The 20060-nt window shown below is 43.3% G+C and overlaps 1 protein-coding gene across 1 annotated transcript in view; it reads left to right on the top strand.

The window, feature by feature from the left end:
* adgrb2 (adhesion G protein-coupled receptor B2) overlaps positions 1–20060 on the top strand; it is a 196611-nt gene that overhangs the window by 149168 nt on the left and 27383 nt on the right. The window contains 10 exon segments of the mRNA XM_029442629.1: positions 4219–4322; positions 4641–4743; positions 5216–5366; positions 7478–7547; positions 8714–8780; positions 11648–11733; positions 14308–14406; positions 16860–16959; positions 17908–17955; positions 17957–17980. Coding sequence (XP_029298489.1) covers positions 4219–4322; positions 4641–4743; positions 5216–5366; positions 7478–7547; positions 8714–8780; positions 11648–11733; positions 14308–14406; positions 16860–16959; positions 17908–17955; positions 17957–17980 — 852 coding nt within the window.

The following is a 20060-nucleotide window of genomic DNA, read 5'->3' as shown; positions in this document are numbered from 1 at the left end:
GACTTATGGTGTATTGTATTGGGACGCCACTGGAGCCAGAGTCTGTCAAGGTAAACCCTCGAAGGTCTGCTGAATTGAGGCAGTTAAAGCATATCGCAGGCAGTATTTACCCAGTGCCATGACAGCAAAACAGGCATCTGAATAGCAGGAACACTAGATTAGCAAGATGTGTTGTTTTACATCGTTGCAGTGGCACAGTCTGTGTGTTTGTCGTGTGTGTGCCTGTACCTGTGTGTGGACGGAAATAGTATATGACTGCTGAATTTTTTTCAAATCTCACAAAATATATAGCATTTCATTAGCATTTTCACAGCGACAACGACACACTGCAAACAAATACCATACTACATGAGTGATAATGGATTCCCACAATGTCTTATAGACTCTATAAAACAGTTTAAAAATAAGAATAATTCAGAGTATTCAGAGACTGGCCTCATTAGAATAACTGCAATATGTGTCACGTGTTGAAATGCCTGAAACAACCTACAGTGTGTAATGTTTGCTCCTTATTTCCTACCAACACTCAACATCTTTCTCAAACTTAGTAGTTCCAATATCCACTCTCCTTTTTTCAGTTCTGTTCTTCTCCAACTCCTTAGAAATATCTGGCTCTTGTTTGCTAAATACTCCACTAGCTACTTGCTAACCTTGTCTGTCTGGTTTTTGGTGCTAGACAAGTAGATCACAAGGGGTTTCTAGACCTTTCCTCCTAAAACCGTTGCTTGCTGCATCTATAAACAACATTCAGTACAGTACTTTAATTTATGACCAAATATCTGCAAAACTAATGACATTACATGCAGCCTCAGCTTTTACCTAATGCGAATTAGCAAATGTTACCAATGCTAACTGGCTAAACTAAGACGGTGAACAACATTATGTCTGCCTAACATTAGAGTGTAAGCATTGGGAGTGTGTTCGCGTGCCAGCATTAGCACTGCCGTGCAGCCTCTCAGAGCAGAAGGCGTTGCTTTAAACTCTTAAGTCTTGTTTTAACCTTTCATGACCACAATCCATTACATAATCTTTATTAAGTGGTCTTTAATTGACCGACCGAACCTTCATATGAATCGCTTCTATAACGGTGACATGAGCTGTTAGACAATGACAAACGGCCGTCTTTTTGGTAAGTTTCCAAAAGAGATTTCAAGAACTAACATACAATAACTTGTATCCAATGGATTTCTTGACATAGATATAGCATTTCCATAGCCTACACGTGACTACTGTACGAGACACACTAAAAATACGCTTCACCACATGAGTAGGAAGACCTAATGAATACATAAAATCACACACTCTATGCAAGCTGTCTTATGGCGAGTCCTCCCATTCTCCTCATATGGAGGATGCAGTTGCAGAACTACTTAAAACAAATGCCGTGTTCTCTAACCTCTTCACGTTCTCCTTTCAGTCGGGAGAATTGAAGCGTTAATGGAAGAAGAAAAAAAGGTAGTGAGGTACAGATGGACATGGAGTGAAAGAGGAGAATTGGAGAGTGAGTGAGAGGTAAAAGTAGGGGAGCAAGTGGAGGGGGGGAGGAGACACAGAGATGGAGAGAAAGGGAGGGAGGGAGGGAGGGAGGAGGTTGGTTGCAAGATAGGTAGGAGTGGAGGGAGAAGGAGTGTCAGTGAGAGGAGATAAGTAGGTTAAACTTCCTGAGCTGAAAATAGCTATCTTCTCCATCACATGGTAGCCAAGCTGCCCAGGGGAGACTGGCCATATACATCAGAGCCTCTGCTCACTCTTTCTAATCTGTACTCTCTCTCTCTCTCTCTCTCTCTCTCTCTCTCTCTCTCTCTCTCTCTCTCTCTCTCTCTCTCTCTTTTCTCACACTGCACACTCACAAAACACATCCACACAGTCCATCCATCTGCAATATAATATCACTATACCTATTTAATAGAGCAGGGCAGTCATGTGGCGCTGTAGCCTCAGGCCTCATGTGTTGTATTTATGTCTCTGGTCTGTGAGGGCGTTTCCTGTAGCATCCTTCCACATTATGTCATTAGAGGCTTATTTTCATCACACACACCGTGCCGTCCAAATTAGGAAAACACTGTTAGACAAATTGATACAATGAAGAACCTAGGGGCAACGTGTGGCTGTATATTAATTGCAAGAGCGTCATACTATACATACATAGCGTAAAAGAGACTGTGTGTGTGTGTGTGTCTTCCTCTGTACATAATATCAAACACACTGAGTCTCTGTTGTCTCCCACTCTCCTCCTAGGCCTTTCCTTTTTCCTGAACCGGATGATTATGTTCCATCTCCATTCTCTTCCCAGTGCCTTTGTGTGTGTGTGCGCGCGCGTGTGTATTGGTATTCCAGCCTATAGAAATTAGCTTCCTTTGATGAGCCTGGGAAAGCCACTAAAAGAGACTCTCGTTTTCTTCTCTTAGTTGTCCTTAACTCTTCCACTCCATCTGTCTCTCTCTCTCTATGAAATGTTCTCCTACTTCTTCTTTTCAGTTTGCATTCTTTATTCCCTTCTAAAGTCCTCTCTCTTGCTTTCCTCCTCTGCCTTCTACTCATCTTGAATAGACACACACACACAGACACACACATTCACGCAGCTTAAACACTGACTTTCAATTACTTGGCACATCTGCCTGGACATGCCTTTGTGCGTGAGTAAGTACTTTATTTTCTAGAAAAAGACACTTTGTTCAGCGTGTGTGTGTGTGTGTGTGTGTGTGTGTGTGTGTGTGTGTGTGCAGTGATGAATCTTTGGGATGAAAGGGAAGGCTAGCCACCCTAGGAGGTAAAATGCGTGATTGAGAACTTAAAAGCAGATCAAACATTAGGCCCATTTGGGACACGGCAGGGTGGACGCTCTCCATCCAGCTTCATTTGTCTGTTCTTCATCCTTTCAAAGACACACGTCGGGAGAGATGCAAAGCAGAGGTCCACTGTACATCATGACCAAAATCGCTTGATTATGGTTTAGTGCAGGGGTATTCAATTACATTTATTAAGAGGTTCACTTACTAAAATGTCCTCTCAGCAATGATCCAAGCTGCGTCCTGAAGTATAGCCTACCCTTTCCGTCTATAAAATCAAATCAACAACTGGCATTTCTATATCTTTTCCAGTGTGCATCCTCTACCTCGGCAAGGTTGGTCTCCCAAATAAGTCCTCATATCTGAATAACGAGGAAATTGAAGCTATAATTATAATTACAAGGTCTGTACGTGAAGCTGGAAAAGTTGCACAGGTGACATCACAATGGTCAAGATGCTTCTAGCAAATAGGAACTTTCACATTAGTGTAATTATGTGTTATTATCCATTAAAAGAGGCTACCAAAGGGAATGCAACTTAGGAAGTGCAATAGTTACTAGATACTGTAAGTGCAATGCAGGAAGTGTGCCAACAATGACTTTATTCTATGGAGCCAAAGAATCCAACAGGGTCAGTTATCGCTCTCCCTCACACGTCAGTCCATTCATCTGTGTCTCGGGAGGTAGAGTGGTCGTCCAGTGGTTGGAGGGGTGGTGGTTCGATCCCCAGCCCCTGCAGTAAGCGTGTCGAAATGGCAAGATACTGAACCCCAAATTGCTCCAGATGGCATGGCCAATGGATGAATGTGTGTGAATGGGTAAATGTGTTGTAAAGCCCTTCAATTGGAAAAGTGCTACCTTTACCATTACCATTCATATCTAGCTGTTATATGTCCAGTATGACACTGGATGTAGCAGTAAATTACAGTTAGAGTCAGAAACTAGCTTCAAACATGTCACAATAAGGTTGTTTGCGTTTTACTGTCACTTTGCTGTAGGTAATGTTTTGTGTCTAGAAAGTTTAACATGGTGGTCATTACGCACAATAGTGTTATAGGATTTAATTTCTTTACTTAGCTGATGTACACCCCACAGTCATATAAATGCAGTATTGCAATAGTGAAGAGCAGAGTTACTGTCCAAGAGGGCTTATTGTTATCGTGTCTCATCTTCAGGATCTGCAGTGTCGTTGCTGTCAGTTTATAGTAACCCTATAGTTACTGAACCATATACAGTCTATGATCCTCACCCATGTATGGCACTTTGATGCAGGGTCGTAAAACACAGTAGCTACCAGAGCGATGTCATAGTAGCAGCTGTGTGCTTTGACACCACCCACATATAAAGGTACATCTGTAGGATAATGCTTTGCAGTAATGATTAACTTTGCATTTCTACCTTCCTCTTCCCTTCTTTCTCACTCTCCTCAGAACATGGGTCCTACCAGCATGCCCTCTGTGCCCCTCATGGTGGGCTGTGGGGTCTCCTGCACTGCTCTGCTCATCCTGCTGCTAATATACGCTGCCTTCTGGAGGTACTTGTTCACACACAAACACATCCCCTGTGCAGAAAGTGGGGATGCTTCCTCACTGTTCAGGCTCCTACCAAGACGTAAAAAAAAGGCAGTTTGTATATGCCCTGTGCTGTGCCAAAACTGCAATGAGGCCTAATAAGGAACAAATGGTTCAACTACAGCAGGGGGGTGGTGATTAGTTTTTGGTAGCACACATGACAGATGGCAAAATCAAGCTAATGACTCTGTCCAATGTCCAAAAGGATGCTGTCCAGTCCGTCAGTCTGTCATTAATACTTATCTCATATGTCCGTCCCCTCTCTCTGTCACTCCCCGTAGGTACATACGCTCGGAGAGATCCATCATCTTGGTGAACTTTTGCCTCTCCATCTTGGCCTCCAACTTATTGATTTTGGTGGGACAATCTCAAACGCTCAGCAAGGTAAGGCAAATCCAAACGCGGAGAGAAAAGTCCTTTTCCGCAGTAAATCCAGTCAACACATTTATGATTCCGGTAATGGTGCCCTCTTGTCTAAGCCTTTTATAATGTATAGAAACAAAAGTGCAGTCAAGGTTCATACAGTGGAGTTCCCAAAGTGGCAGGCTGGCTTGGCACACAGCACTCTCTGATTTAGCAAGACTGCACTGTGTAGTGGTCAGTATCGATCAGATTGAGGAACACAGCAGAGCCAGGTTGAACTGCTATTCTTCTAAACAATAGAGGCTTTACCCGACTCCCTTACCCCCCTTGGTCCTCTTTATTTTTGCGGAGGTTTCATTTTCCTCTGCTGAATAGTCCCAAGAGATGATTCATTATGACACCTCACAAAAGGACCTTTTTAAGAATTAATGTTTTTTTTTGTCTCGGTTTAATTCCTCCCTATTTCCCTGACTTTCTTTTTTTTCCTCTTCAGGGCCTCTGTACTGTGACTGCTGCCTTCCTGCATTTCTTCTTCCTGGCGTCCTTCTGCTGGGTGCTGACGGAGGCGTGGCAGTCCTATCTAGCCGTCATTGGCAAAATGAGGTCACGGCTCATTCGCAAGCGTTTCCTGTGCCTCGGCTGGGGTGAGCACTCTTTCTTTTTTTTTTCGGTTTGTAGAACGATAGTAACCTTTTTTTCAGAGGTAACCTTTTATGTTGACAAACTTACCACGGCGTGACTGAGAATGTTGAGCGATTTCATTTAAGTTTATCATCGCGACAACCTTCATTGGCATTTACAGCGTGCCGGTGTATTGTGCGTTGACAGCTTGGAATTCTTTAGCGACCGCGTTTTGAAAGAGACCATTCACTATAACACGTAGGTGCTAATGCGAGTCGCTCGTTGCTGTGACTAGAAACATGAACTGTCTTTGTGTGTTCGGCATAACTAATTGAGACGCTTTCATGAATTTGATGCTGATTGAACCACCGTTGTGTGACGTGAATTTGAGATGGAGAGCAGCAAGACATAAACATAAAAAGATAAAAATGTAACAGATTATTGTGGGTTTTTTTTGCGGTGACTGCATTATGCTTAATAACCTTCATTTGCTTTCTTCTCACTTGAATCCCATTTTCTTTGCTGCTTCAAGGGCTCAATTTTATGAGGCTTAACAGTTTTTGAATATAATCTAATACAGCTGAAGCTATGACATGCGCACACACTCCCAAAGGGTCACGGTACACATTCAAAGTAAAAACATAATCTCACTCCTTTTAGATGCACATCACACACCCCCCCCCCCCCCCTCGCAATGTACTGCAACCTGATGCAACAGGCACCAGGGGTGTCTGAGGATAATCGAAACATATGATAACGTCTGCATAACACTGGCAAGATGCTTTGAGATAGCCACCACAGCCTCAAACACCATCTCCACACACACACACACACACACACACACACACACATACACACACACACACACACACACCGTCCATTCATTCACTTAATATTGATCCCACCAGTCTAATCTGCCAAGTCACTGATGCCCTTACCTGATACAGAAGGGGGAGAATGTATAGATTGTTGTACAGTCACAGATTGAGAGATACTGACAGTGTGTGTGTGTGTGTGTGTGTGTGTGTGCGCGCATGTGTGTGTGTGTGTGTGTGTGGGTGTGTGTGTGCAGTGGCAGATAGTTAATTATCTCCGCTACACTTACAAACGCACGTGAAATGCATGAAACAGTCGAGCAGAGTGAAGGTGATAAAACGGCTTATCCTCCTCACGTCCATTTTGCTATTTTCTCCCCCAAATTATGTGATGGAAATCAGTTGCCATGGAAACAGGAGATTTTAGGTGTGACCGGATCCGTGTTAGATTAGCCGTAGAGCACGTGCACGTACATGCGTGACATAAAGGTGTGCGTTTAGCGCGTGTCACGTGTCGCTCAACGCTAGATCGATGTTGTTGTTGTCTATTTGAAACTTTGCGCATGCTGGTTAGTGGACCGGCCTGGCTCCCCATCATCTTATTTGTTAATGTTAATGTGACTTTTTCTAATTGCTTTTCATTTGCAGCCATAATCACAGCTTTGTTAATTACATGAATATTTCAGAGCCAAGCTCATTAAGGCGCCCAGCATATTTCCTGCTTTTTCTGGCACACACTCTATGACACTCAGTCTCACTCTCTTTCACACACACACACACACACACACACACACACACACACACACACACACACACACACACACACATGCAGACACACCCACAACTGCTTGATTTAGCTAATTAATGCCTGATTTATTGACCGCTCCTAGCTGTACCGCACATTTTTATGAACTCTCTTGGAGTCTCGCGTGCTTTACTCACTCGCAGGCGTGATCTGTGTGTGGGTCACCTACGGCAGCGTTATTGTGCACAAGAAAGTCCTAAAACGCTAAACCGACCTTCCATCCCGGCAACGAACTGGGATATAAATCCCAGTTTTCACGGCGGCAGCCAGATCTGTGTGTCGGAGAACACATGCAGTGCACTCAGGCTTACCTTCAGAGCACTATGTCAATTCCAATCACATATGCACACGTTTCAAGCTATTGCATGGCTGCTTAGCATTTGAATGTGAAGAGCCATATGGAGTCGTACGCACCGGAGAATCTTATTTGGCCGACATGCTTCATCGTCCCCATTAAGGTTTCCTTTTATCTTTTGTCTCACCCTTCTGATCTTTTCTCTCTGTGTGTCGGCAGGTCTTCCAGCCCTAGTTGTAGCCGTGTCAGTGGGTTTCACCAGAGCAAGAGGATACGGCACAGTCAGCTAGTGAGTACCGCTTCACATCCCAGCCCCGTGCATCGTCCTACACACCAGTCATGACTGGATTTGGACATTATTACTTAATATCAGCACAGCACCATCCATTGCCCTTACTGCCAGCCATTAAAAGCATTCCCAAGTTTTAACTTTGCTGTTTGAAGGTTTCAAGCTTCATAAAATTGTTTTTTTTTTAATAAAAAACTAAATGTATAATATACCAGAGGTGGTTATTGATTCAGTGGAGGCTCCGCTATGAAAATCTGAAAATATAAACTCTGAATGTATTTTTCACATTATTTCTATCAACAAAATAAATGTTTTTTTTTCTTCTCCAAACCATCTATCCATCCAATTTCTATAACTCTTTCTTCCTATTCCTCAAGCTTCTCCCAGCATGCACTTGGTGCAATGCAGAACACATCTTAGTTGCTCTTTTATTGGACACGAGACAATGTCGAGATGATATTAAAAACACATTAAAGCCCCTTAAAACTAGGTTTGAAATCTGAATTACTTTTCATGACTAAATAAGGAACAGTCCAAATTAGAGAAAGAAAACACCATTAAGTATTTTTTTTAATTAAACTGTCAAAAACTCAGCTAGGCTGCTTCTTAAGAACTGTTGGTCAACACCAGCAACAACTACTTTTCTTATTCAAATGTTACTTAACGATGATTAGTTCATGGAAATATACTTAACACTTAACATTTCATAAATTACGAGGACTTCATATCAGCTTCGGGGCTGTGTGTTTTTCATCTTGCTTTTTTAAAATTGAGCAGCAATTAAGACAACAGAGGGGGTTTCAGCATGCTCTGATGACATCACTGGAGGACACGTTCAATCATTAAGTCTCAGTAGCTTTTTACACCGAGTGAAATTTTAAAAAGAGCATTTACAGTTCTGGGATATGTTTCAGGTAAATGTACATAATACATTTGCTCGGCACTCAGGGCGATATGTACAGTGAGAGGCACTTAACCCAGCCGTAGAAAATCACTGCTTGTATACCTCGCTCAGGAAATTCCAGATCCTTAATTGGTTGTGTTCTTGTTGTGGTTGCAACAAGTGAACATGAGAGACCTGAGTGTGGCCAAGTGCTCATTTATACAACAGTAGCTCTTTCAGATGTTCTGCTTTAAACACATTTCTGTTTTTTCTGCTTCTCTAGTTGCTGGTTGTCCTTGGAGGGCGGTCTGCTTTATGCCTTTGTTGGGCCCGCTGCTGTCATTGTATTGGTGAGTCCGTCCAACACACTCTCTCTTCTTAGAGATTCCCTCTCTCACCGGTCACGTTGCATAATTTCTGCAAATATGTTTCTTAAGTTAGCCCTCGAGCTAAGAGCTTTGAAGCAGCTGACCCCCGAGGAGTTTTATTCATGTGAGCATGCGCGACAAAATGATGAGATGAGCACTTTGATCCTCGAGTTTCCAGAAACGGATATTCCAGCAGACAAGAGCTTCCCGGACAAGACTCTTTAGACCAACAGCCAAATCTCTCACTATTTTGTGTACTTTCAAAGTGTGAGTCACCGTACCCATAGTATTTAAGGCTGAATTTCTTCTTTTCAGACATGAGTATGTGACCAACAGTGCACACCATGATCACAGTAATGTGTCTTTTTGATTGCTTTTTGCCAATTGGTATAAAACCGACATTTTAATGTTCGCATAAAAATACAGCTCTATATGCTTCTGCAGCAAAAGGGAGTGCATTGATTGCATCTCAGTGAGATGTTTAATCATGTGTTGTTGTGTGCTGCTGTATGTGGCTGTTTCTAGGATTAGTTAATTTCTCCTAAATGATTCCCTGGGAGGATATTTCCACCACTAAGCTTAATAAGTCTGGATGAGGTACTAAACTTAAGTTTGGTAATTGCTGCCTCTGCTGCTGTTGTTTCTGCTTCATGCATTCAGATTGTGTGTCCTTGTTGCTCGCACACTCTCTCTGTCTTGTAAATGTCAGAAAGAGAGCATGGATCAGACAGAGTCTTAGGTGTGCAGAGTGATATGCGTGCTTTTGGAAGTAAATTCCTGACAAGAGAGTGGCACTTTGACAGCCTGTTAGACAAGTGAATACTGGATTATACAGTGCTGAATAGACATGATTATATTACAATATTATTATTTAAAGGTTACATAGTAACCCGGTAGCACAGGCGACCCATATATAAAGGATGAGTCCTTGCTACAGCGGCCCGTGGTTCGAGTCCGACCCGTGGCCATTTGCTGTATGTCGTTCCCCTTCTCTCTCTCTCTCTCTCCCCCTTTCACAATCTACACTTCTCTCTCTGTCGTTAAAGGCATGAAAAAGCCCAAAAATATAACTTTAAAAAGAGGTTACTTCCCCAAACAAAAAACACAAAAGACGAAGGGAAGTCCTAAATCCAGCCTACATGTGTGCTGACTCAGAAGGGATAACGTTAAATGAGAAAATGTGATCTACAGGAGAATAAACAAATGAAAGCAATACAGAATGCCTTAAAGCATTACTGCATTCTCCCCTGTTATATTATGAACTGTCAACTGCCGCCTGAGTCTTTAGTGTTCCTTTACATAAAGACGTTTCCACCATCAGAGTGCAGGAAATGAAGGAAAATGTCTGAATTTCCTGGGGGAGGACCACCAGACCCACACTTAACATGCGTCACCCCCCCATTGTTGAAATGAAACCTATGCCCCTGATCTATTTCAAGTACATTTATCATCGAAAGCAGGGAGAGTTATCCTCCACGTCGTGTCTCGGTGTTCCTTGGAATGTTTCCAACTTTCCGCCATTTCTGCCTCCACAATGTCGCCGTAGACAACACACCGCAGCTGTCAACTCCCCCGGAGTTGTTGCTGGGGCCCCCACTCTAACAAACATCTGTAATGAGAGAGGGACGACGGGCAGAGAAACACAGACCTTCCCTCAGGACTCTTCTCTAATTAATGAACCTGGCCCTGGGCGGCAAATAGCAGGATGATGCTGACTCACAGAGCTGGGACCAGACATGACTGGCATGACAATAGTGAGAGAGTGAGAGAGTGAGAGAGTGAGAGGGAGAGAGAGAGAGAGGGGAAGAGAGAGAGAGAGTGAGAGTGAGAGTGAGAGAGAGAGAGAGAGTGAGAGAGTGAGAGAGAGAGTGAGAGTGAGAGAGAGAGTGAGAGAGAGAGAGAGAGAGAGAGAGAGAGAGAGAGAGAGAGAGAGAGAGAGAGAGAGAGGAAGGAGAGGGGAAGAGAGAAAGAGGGGGAGAGAGGAAGAGAGGGAGAGAGAAAGAGAGGGGATGAGGAAGAAACTGCTCTTAGTGAGAGATGAAGGAAGGAATCCAGGCAGACGTTCAGTTTAGGACCTTGATAAGAATGCATACGCAGTATAGGAATGTACTTGAGCGTGAATGTCATACATGCTAATGCACAGCTGGAATCCAAAAGAGCCAAACAGGGGAAACCTATAAAGGGTGGGAGTAAGAGTACATGATGAATGTTGGGAATCAGGATTAGAAGGAATATGTTGCTGGCATAGAAAATCTCGCAGATGGGCAGGATTGCAGAGAAGAAGAGGTCTACATGTGGCAAGCCTTGGCTCAGATGTGTGTGTGTGTGTGCCTAATAGAATCTTTGTCACTGGGTCACTGTGGCCAGATGTTTGGCAGGCTTAGCTATGGGCTCCTCCTCAGTAAGAGAAGCCAGGATGAGAGGCATTCATTTATTTTTTCCTTTTTTTTGTTAATGTGGTCACTACAAATGTACCAGTTTAAGGAACATGACATCACAAGTATGTTTACAAAGTTGTAATGTAAAGCGTTTAGGAATTATGTTTTACCTTACAGCTGTGTGGTGGGAAATCTATGTATGTTTTTTAAATGAAAACTTTATTGGCATAAGCTTAAAGCTTCTTTTTTTTTTGCGTAGGAGCAAGTCAGCTTGGGAGCCCTGACAGCAAAGGCACTGTCACTTTCAGATTTGAGTCTGTGAGACAATCGGAAAGTCGTCTTCCATCAACTAGAAACATCGGGGGGAAAGAAATAAAGATAAACTGTTATATTGTGCATGAATTGAATCCCTTCTGGCAAACCCGTCTGTTATAACAATCCTGATCAATCTGTCCTCCTTGTCTCTCTCAGGTGAATATGCTCATTGGAATCGTGGTGTTTAACAAGCTCATGTCTCGAGACGGCATCTCAGACAAGTCTAAAAAGCAGCGAGCAGGGTAAGTTAATATCCTAAACTCTCTGTCTGCTCCTCATACGCACACAAAGCTACGCACAAAGAGACATCAACGCACAGCGCTTACTCATCCATCCACACAATTCTTGGTGGAGAACGACTACAAATTTGCTGCACTCAATAAATCTTACCCTCTGTCAGACACAAACTCAGGGAGACAAAATGTTCATGGCAACTAACTGCTTTCAAGGGTCTCTGAACGCACACCTACTTGTGCACCTGTGCCTCCCGTAAAAAAGAATCAAAAAATACGGTCCAATTTGGCAACTAAGTGCCAAGACATCTGTTATGTTCTGTCGCTCTGTGAAATCTATCAGCGTTTCACTATCGCTTCCACGCCTAGTTTTCTCAGTTTTCCTCAGTTGTATGTGCCATAGAGGAATATGGAGGATATGAAAATCAATGGCAGATGGAGTCCTAATTATATACTGTAAACACCAAGATTATGTGGGATAAACCTTATGCACTATTGAAATCCATTATTCCTTCAGACATGCACGCACACTATGTATGCATACATATAAGATATGCATGCATATGCATCCACCTACAACGTTACAGCACGTGGTGGCTGTTCATCATCTTCTCTAATCCTATGAGTGGGGATGTCCGCAGCTCTCGCAGCCAAATCCATGTTTTCATTTCCATACCTATTGATTCTATGGTTTTCTCTCTATTTGTCTCTCTCTCATTACATTTCCTCCAATGTCTGTCTGTTGCACAAATTGATCATTTGTGTATAGCTGAAAGAGTTGATATTACAGACTGGCTCTCCGGGGGTTGATCAGCTTTTGTTACCATTTCATGCGATGGAGATTAAGCAGGTTTTGTTTTCAAAGACACCTACACACACACACACACACACACAAACAAACACACAGATGCTCGTCGTTGGTGTATTAAAGGGGTAGTTTGGTTGTTTTGACGTAGGGTTGTTGGGGGTTTTCATCTAAAGTTAATGTATTACCTGCAGTAGATGACGGTCTGCTCGCACCTAGTTTTGGGAAGCAGGCAGGAGTTACTAAAGCATTGTTTCAGCGCAGCCACCAAAAGAAAAGTCAATATCACTTTAAGTTTATAGAATATTAAGAATGTTTTCACCGCTTTACCTTAACATGAGACAGCTATATAGTTTCCGGCGGGGAGCTGAAACCGATATCCATGCTCTCGTCGAAGCCACCAGAGTCCATTGAGAAAAATCTGTAGTTTCACCTCGCAGAACACAGGAGTTGCAAGTCTTCCGCTGCCTTGATAAGTTAGTTTGTTCTTGTTATTGTGTGTCTTTGGCTAGTTCAGATTCACCAAAGTCACAATAACACAAATAAACTAGCTGAACAAGGCAGCGGTAGACCAGCAACCCACGTGTTCTGTGAGGTAAAATTATTGTTTTTTTCAATGAAGTCTGGTGGCATTGCCGTTAGCCTAGATGGCTTCAGTTCCTCATTGGAAAGCGCTGTCTGATGGCAAGGTGAAGCGGTGAAAATATTCTAAATATAGCATTCACTTCAACTGATGTAGTTTTCTTTTGGTGGGCCTTTCTTTTAGCTGGCTAAAATACGTCTTTCTGGCGGCCCCCTCCACCGCAGAACTTAGCTTTTTTGCTCGTACTCCTGTATGTTCCTCCTAACTGTGGGTGTAGCGACCTCCATGTACTGTAGGTAATACATTGACGATGGATAAGAACCTCATGCAACCCCACTTCAAAACATCCAAACTATAAGCACATTCCCTCTCAGATTCTCAGAGGTGCGTGTTTCGGAGCACACACATATCCCAGTGCTCCCGCACACAGTATTTGCTCGTGTTGCTAACAGGACAGGCTGTCATTAGCGTAATGTATTTCCTTATGAAGCCGTGGGGATGTTGCTGGCGCTAAGGCAATGAGCTGTGATGGGACGCTAATGTAGCATAGCCCGTGCATGGCCCCATCATTCTCCAGTTGCGATATATATACACACACGTACACACGAACACATACACAGTTTCTTTCCGTCTGAGTAGTCAACTGTAAGTAAACAGCCAAAGTCTTTTTTCTTCCTTTGCACCGTGATGAAGCTCCATTGAACAAAGCACTGCATACACTTTCAGTGGAATAAAAATAGTTGGTGTATTTCCTTTCTGTGTCACCGTAATCTGTTAATTCACACTATTCTGCTGTAACATTGTAATGTCCGTCTCTCACTTTCTCTCCACTTGCTCTAAATCAATCTTTGTATTCTGACTGTTATTCATTGCTGCTACTTTTTAAGATCTGGTTTTAATTTGCCTTTCTTTCTTTCTTTTCTCCCTACCCTCCCCCCTGTTGTTCTTTTCTCCTCCCTCTCTTTGTTGTGTCCACTTTTTCTCCTTTTCCTTTTGGTTCTTTTTTTTTTTTTTTTTTTTGCAACTGTGACCACCTGCACATTCACCTGTTGCCATTACTGGTACTTGTGTTTCCACACATCTCCTCCCCCTCCCCACCTCCCCCCATCCCACTCCTATGCATTACTCCTCTTCTCCTATCCACATGGTTGGTCGTGTTTGTGTGTGTGTGTGTCCGTGTGCACATGTCCTTAAGTGTCCCAGCGGAGGCGCGTAGCCGACTGCTCCTGAAATGCTCCAAGTGTGGCGTGATCTCGAGCACCGCTCTGTCCAGCCAGACTGCCAGCAGCGCCATGTTAGTCCATCTTCATCTTTCTATCCTCTCTCTTACTCTACATCATCCTCTCTGTCTGCTCTATCCTTTTAATCTCTGGCTGTCAGTAATGATGCAGGATGACATTCAGATAAAAAAACTAATGAAAGGGAAAAAACCTGCACAGCAAGCTGCCACTATTTAATGAGAGCATGTTTTGATCCAAAGTGGATTTTCCTCTGGTCGCGCACAGCAAACCTGACCTATGGCAGACAGTGTTTGTGAATTAATTTAGAGTTTGTTTTAACTTGTTTATAGTGCGGTATTGCAGAGGATTAGCGCGTCAGGGCAGTGCAATGTCAGGAGTAATGCAAACTGTGTTGCATTATAAAATGTGTTGCTGTACCTGTGTGTGTGTGTGTGTGTGTGTGTGTGTGTGTGTGTGTGTGTGTGTATACAGCTTTGTGGCTCTCACATTATCTTATGTGGGGAACTGTCATCTCGGTTCCACCTTCAATTTAAACTGGCGGTCAGAGTGAACGAAAGCATTTAAGATATCTAACAAACCAACAACTTTACATATTGTATATGCTGGAGCTGCAGGTATTTAAATATTTATGTTTGGAGTATTTGTACCACGTGTGTTATAATGCAGATTGCTACACAGCCAGTAAAAACTTTGGGAACTTTAAATCCCATATTGATTTTTGAACCAATCTGTATCTTTCGTGTTTTATTCCGCTTCTCACAAAAACTTTAGGGGAGTGCAATACACATGTCCTGCAATATCTTTTACATGCTTTCTTTCCTTCATGTAATATGGATTGAAGAGATGGAGGTAGATGAATAGCAGTTATATGTATTTCTCACACCTTTTTTTTGTATATGCTTGAATTTAAAGTATCTCATGCTGACATGTTAGAAGGTGCCAATATACAGTAACGGAAAATAGTTAAATATATTAAAATTTTTTTTTTTCGTACGCTGTATTCTTGACCTCCAAGAGGTTTTGTTGTCAGAGCAGCCGGTCTGTTAACGAAAGACTCGCTTTCCTCTCACAAAACCTATCCAGTGCATATTTAACTACGTCCTTGTGCAAATCTTTCATTATTGCTTTGTGTTTGTTTTGGAAGAGAACTCCGTTTAAAGCAGCAGCTCTGGTCTTACTTGTGTTGTTGCACGATTGGACACTAATAGGATGAGATTGCCTATTTGCAGTAACAAGTTTGTAATCAGTTTCTCGTTGTCACAGGGAAAACACAGGGCCGTTATTGACTTTCTTTTACGCAGCTTTGCTGAACCCAGATTCACCTGCATCTTTGCTGAATACATCCAGTGTGTTATCACAATAGGGTCATTTATACTACGCATTACTGCACTTATTGCTCTTTGAAATGTACTTTTTGGTTGGAGGGTCCTTGTGCCGTGTTATTTACTGAAATAGCGTTTGAAAAAAAAAAGGATTTTGTTTCAATGTATTACACACTCCTTCATTCTCTGTAGCATTATTACATAGTAAGGCTGGTCTATTTACACTTAAGTGATAAAGCTATAAAGACTAGTACTTGGGAATTTATTTATAGAAAAAAAAAGACAATTTTAATTGTGACAAAAAAAAAGATTTCCCTATATTTCTTTCCTCCCAAATGACTTTGTAGCACTTAAATATAACCGCTGATTAAAGACACTCTTTATGTACGATGAGGCACGCTTGCGGTATTAAAGTGTGTCTGTTCACAAAGAATGTGGGCAACTGTTGCTAAAAAAAAAAAATGAACTAAATTGTGTGGGCAAAAAGAAATAACACAGTCAACCACAACTGGAAACTTATCACATTAATAAGAGGACGCTGTTTTGACTCTTTCATTCATTGCCTTGTACATGCACCTGTATAGGGGCCTGCATATTTCTCACTCTGGGCAGCGAGACAGAGCTGTCCGTCTCTCAGACTGACAGTTGTAAAACCAGGAATATGTGCTCAAACAGCATGAAAATTTTAAATTGGTGTCTGACTCCCTAGAGTTACAGATTCACACACACACTCCCACACACTCCCACACACACTTACTCCTCAGAAGGCCCCGTGTCAGTACTTGTCAATGGCCTGTCTTCTCCCCTCCCCCGCCTATCGTCTCACAGCCCACCAGTGTGACACTTACTGCACACCAACCCTGTAATTGTGAGCAATTGCCAGTCTTATAACTATCTACATGAATACACATCATCTTCCACCTCTCAGTTGCAATATTAAGTGTGATGCAAACCTCAGTGTGCCAATCAGCTTTAAATTGGCCAGCACTGAACCTCTGGCTGATCTGTGTGCGTGCGTGTGTGTGTGCGTGTGTGCGTGTGTGCGTGTGCGTGTGTGTGTGTGAAGGCAAGTTATGTGACCAAAGCTGGCTGGTCTAGTTTAAGACTGATCCCCTTGTTCCTTCTCCTTGTTTCCCCTCCTCTCGCCCTCTCTGTGTCTGCCTCGCTTTCTCTTTCTCTGACAGGGCGTCTCTGTGGAGTTCCTGCGTAGTTCTTCCCCTGTTAGCATTAACCTGGATGTCAGCAGTGCTGGCCATAACCGACCGGCGCTCCACACTCTTCCAGGTGATGTAACTCAGCAACACTTGCACACGTTCACATGCTGTATGTCACACACCAGTGACGCACGGATGGAAAAGCAGCTTTAAAATGGCTTCTAAAAACATTTTATCACATTTGACCAGGAAGACAAAAAGATTAAAACTGGAAAACAAAAAGGATCAACGTTGAAAAAGCATAAAACAAAGAAGAACCTACAATCCCCCACTGTGTCAGGATCATGAGCAGAGACTATGAATGAAAACATGAATGGCTGCGATGATTTATTATGAATAAACATGACTTGGCTGACTCATTTTATTCCTGTATCAGTGTTACTCTAATGATTACTGAGTCATTTCACTATAGCATTCAGCAACACAGGATATGATAATACGGTGGTTTGCAATGTGGTTGCCGCAGCACCCTGAGGTGCCTTTTAAAGACAGTTCAAGTGCGCCACAAGATATATTTCTTCTTTTGTTTTCTGGGCATAAAACAACGCAACATTTACGTTAACTACATTTGTGTATATCGCTCGGCATGAATAAATAAAAGTAACTTTGCAACTATACAACAGCTAAGAGTGGTTATGGCAGCTCAGTGTTTCTGGTTGTCATGGTAACACAACACACTTTCTGCTTTTTGAGTTCCCCTCAGGTGCACAGAAGTCCGAAATAGCGAACTGAACAGAGCACTGATGAAAAGATTTCCACTGTGAACTGCTCTAAGAAATGTAACCTGAGGAGAGGGTTAGATGTACCGCATTAAAACGCCTCTGCTGCAGGGAGAACAGTTGCATGCAGCAATGGTGCCAAATATTAACATAAGTTCATATACTGTATATCCTGAGTGACTTGGTGGGTGGAATGCGTATGGAAGGAGCGCCCTGCTATGATTTTTCAAAAGGTTTGGGACCGCTCCGACAATACAACATGCGATAATTAACAAGGGAACGCTTCTTGTGTCCTCCAGGTTCTCTTTGCCGTCTTTGACTCCGTCCAAGGTTTCGTCATCATCACCTGTCCACTGCGCAATGCGCCGAGAGGTAAGTCCGGGTACCCTCCTTCCGATAAGCAGCCGACTGGATCCCAGACCTGTCGAGCTCATGCATCTTTTATTCCGCACCACGCGGTGACCTCGCCGACGTTCACTCCCTTCCGACAGCTGCGACTCATGTTCGCAAATGTCACGTTAGTTTCCGGGTCATTCAGAAGTCACTGCCGAGCACGGGCGAACCAGACATGAGAGGGATTAGCACGGTATTTATGTCCTGTGTTGCGGCGCTTCTTCTCCATAATGCAGTGTGATCGTGCACTATTGTCCATCTGATCCATGGCTGCTTTAAGGAGCTTACTAAGATGCTGTATTTGAAAAAGACGATAAGTCCCTAACTAATACCCTCTAGTTCCTTTTTGCCACAGGCTTTGCTGTGTCCCCTGAGAAGCTGAGTTTTAAACTCATTGTCCACATACATGCAGCCATGCCCTTGAGACAGACATTTACACACACACACACACACACACACACACACACACACACACACTCATTCTTCCATGGGCTAACTCACAATTGCACTCAATTAATGGATTTCAAAATGTCATCGGTTTTCCATAACTGTACATGTGTTGCTGAGGCATGAACACCACACACAGCCGCTGCCTTTATCCAAGAGATCATTAGGATATTGAATGCACTGCATGGTGTAAGTGAATTCTTAAATGCTCAGTATGCTTAGCTGCATTAAATCAATATCACGAAAGCGGCGGGGATCAGGGTACAGTAAATCCAGGAATTATTTATTGTAAGTGTATGAAAATCCCCTTTGTAAATCCTTGGTAGCTGCTGAACAACAGGCGGAGGGGGGAGAGGAACAAGGGGGGGGGGGGGAAATGAGGAAGCATTACGATGCAAAACAAAAGTGAAGGCAGTAGAATGTGCGATGTTATGCGAAGTAGAGTCTAGACACAAAATGTACCGGTGATCTGGGGCGGGGGGGGGGGCGTGAAGCGATCCCTGATGGCGCCCGCTGCATGTAGGGTGCTGCGGCGGAGAACAAAAGGACGGAGGTGGCACGGGCGGCCCGCTGAGATCAGTCGAGGAGAAATGAACAAGTGTGACATTAAAGGTGTTGCGATCAGGAACCAGCATGAGAGGGAAGATGTAACGTGGGAAAGGGTGAGCCAGAGACTTAGTTAAGTGAGTAGAGAGGAAGGGGAGAAAGGTAAAGAGAGAGAGAGGTGTGGACACATATAGGGGCTCTTCACTTTGAAGTCGCAACGAGCTGCAGTGCCAATACGCAAACGAGCAGAGAACAAATGCCACCGAGGATGAGTATGGATAGAAAGAGGGGAGAAAGATGGAAGGAAACAATGGAGGAACTACCCTCGCCCCATGCAGTATTAAACAGACATGGATTCTACTCCAACCCTCTCCATTTGTAGCAACACACACAGATGAGACCACCCAGCAAGATTGAAGATGCTCTCGTTCGCTCTTGCGCCGCGTCTTACACGAGCACTCTTGTTTCCACCCATGAGATTCTTATGGGCTTTGACAGCGGCAACATTGAGAAATGATGTCGCTCCTCAGCAAGTAACCAGGGTATCTATAATACAGAGGCCGGTGGGGGGGGAAAGAATGTCGGAGTTGGTTGTGAAACATGATGCACAGGGATCCAACCTTTTTTGACGGTGGGCTGGTGTGTGTGTGTGTGTGTGTGTTCGCTGAGATTGCAGCATGTGGGAGGACAAAGAAAAACAACTGGAACATGTATAAACCGTGCCGTTGGTTTTAACTCGGACCGAGCGCCACTGATCTCACAAAGCTCAAATAGGCCACTTTGAAGAACTGCTGTGTGCTTTCTATACCGATCCACTGACTGTTACATAAGCTACAAGGCTGAGCTACTTTGCGAAGAATGTAGCTTTTCCGTTCACTTTGCCTTTTTCACATAATTTAGTATTCACTGAACATCTGTCATTGCAGTGATAAAGACGAAGAATATAAAAATGTCTGAGGGAGTGAGTTCCCCATGCTCCAACATTTGCCAAACTAACTTTGAAGTTAAAAGTTCCTCAACTAACTTCTTTCCTTTGCATCCTTCCTCTCCTTCATCATTATGTTCC

The sequence above is a fragment of the Cottoperca gobio genome, chromosome 11, assembly GCF_900634415.1.
Source record: "Cottoperca gobio chromosome 11, fCotGob3.1, whole genome shotgun sequence".
In the NCBI taxonomy this organism is placed as follows: domain Eukaryota; kingdom Metazoa; phylum Chordata; class Actinopteri; order Perciformes; family Bovichtidae; genus Cottoperca; species Cottoperca gobio.
This window is presented reverse-complemented; position numbering and strand designations above follow the sequence as displayed.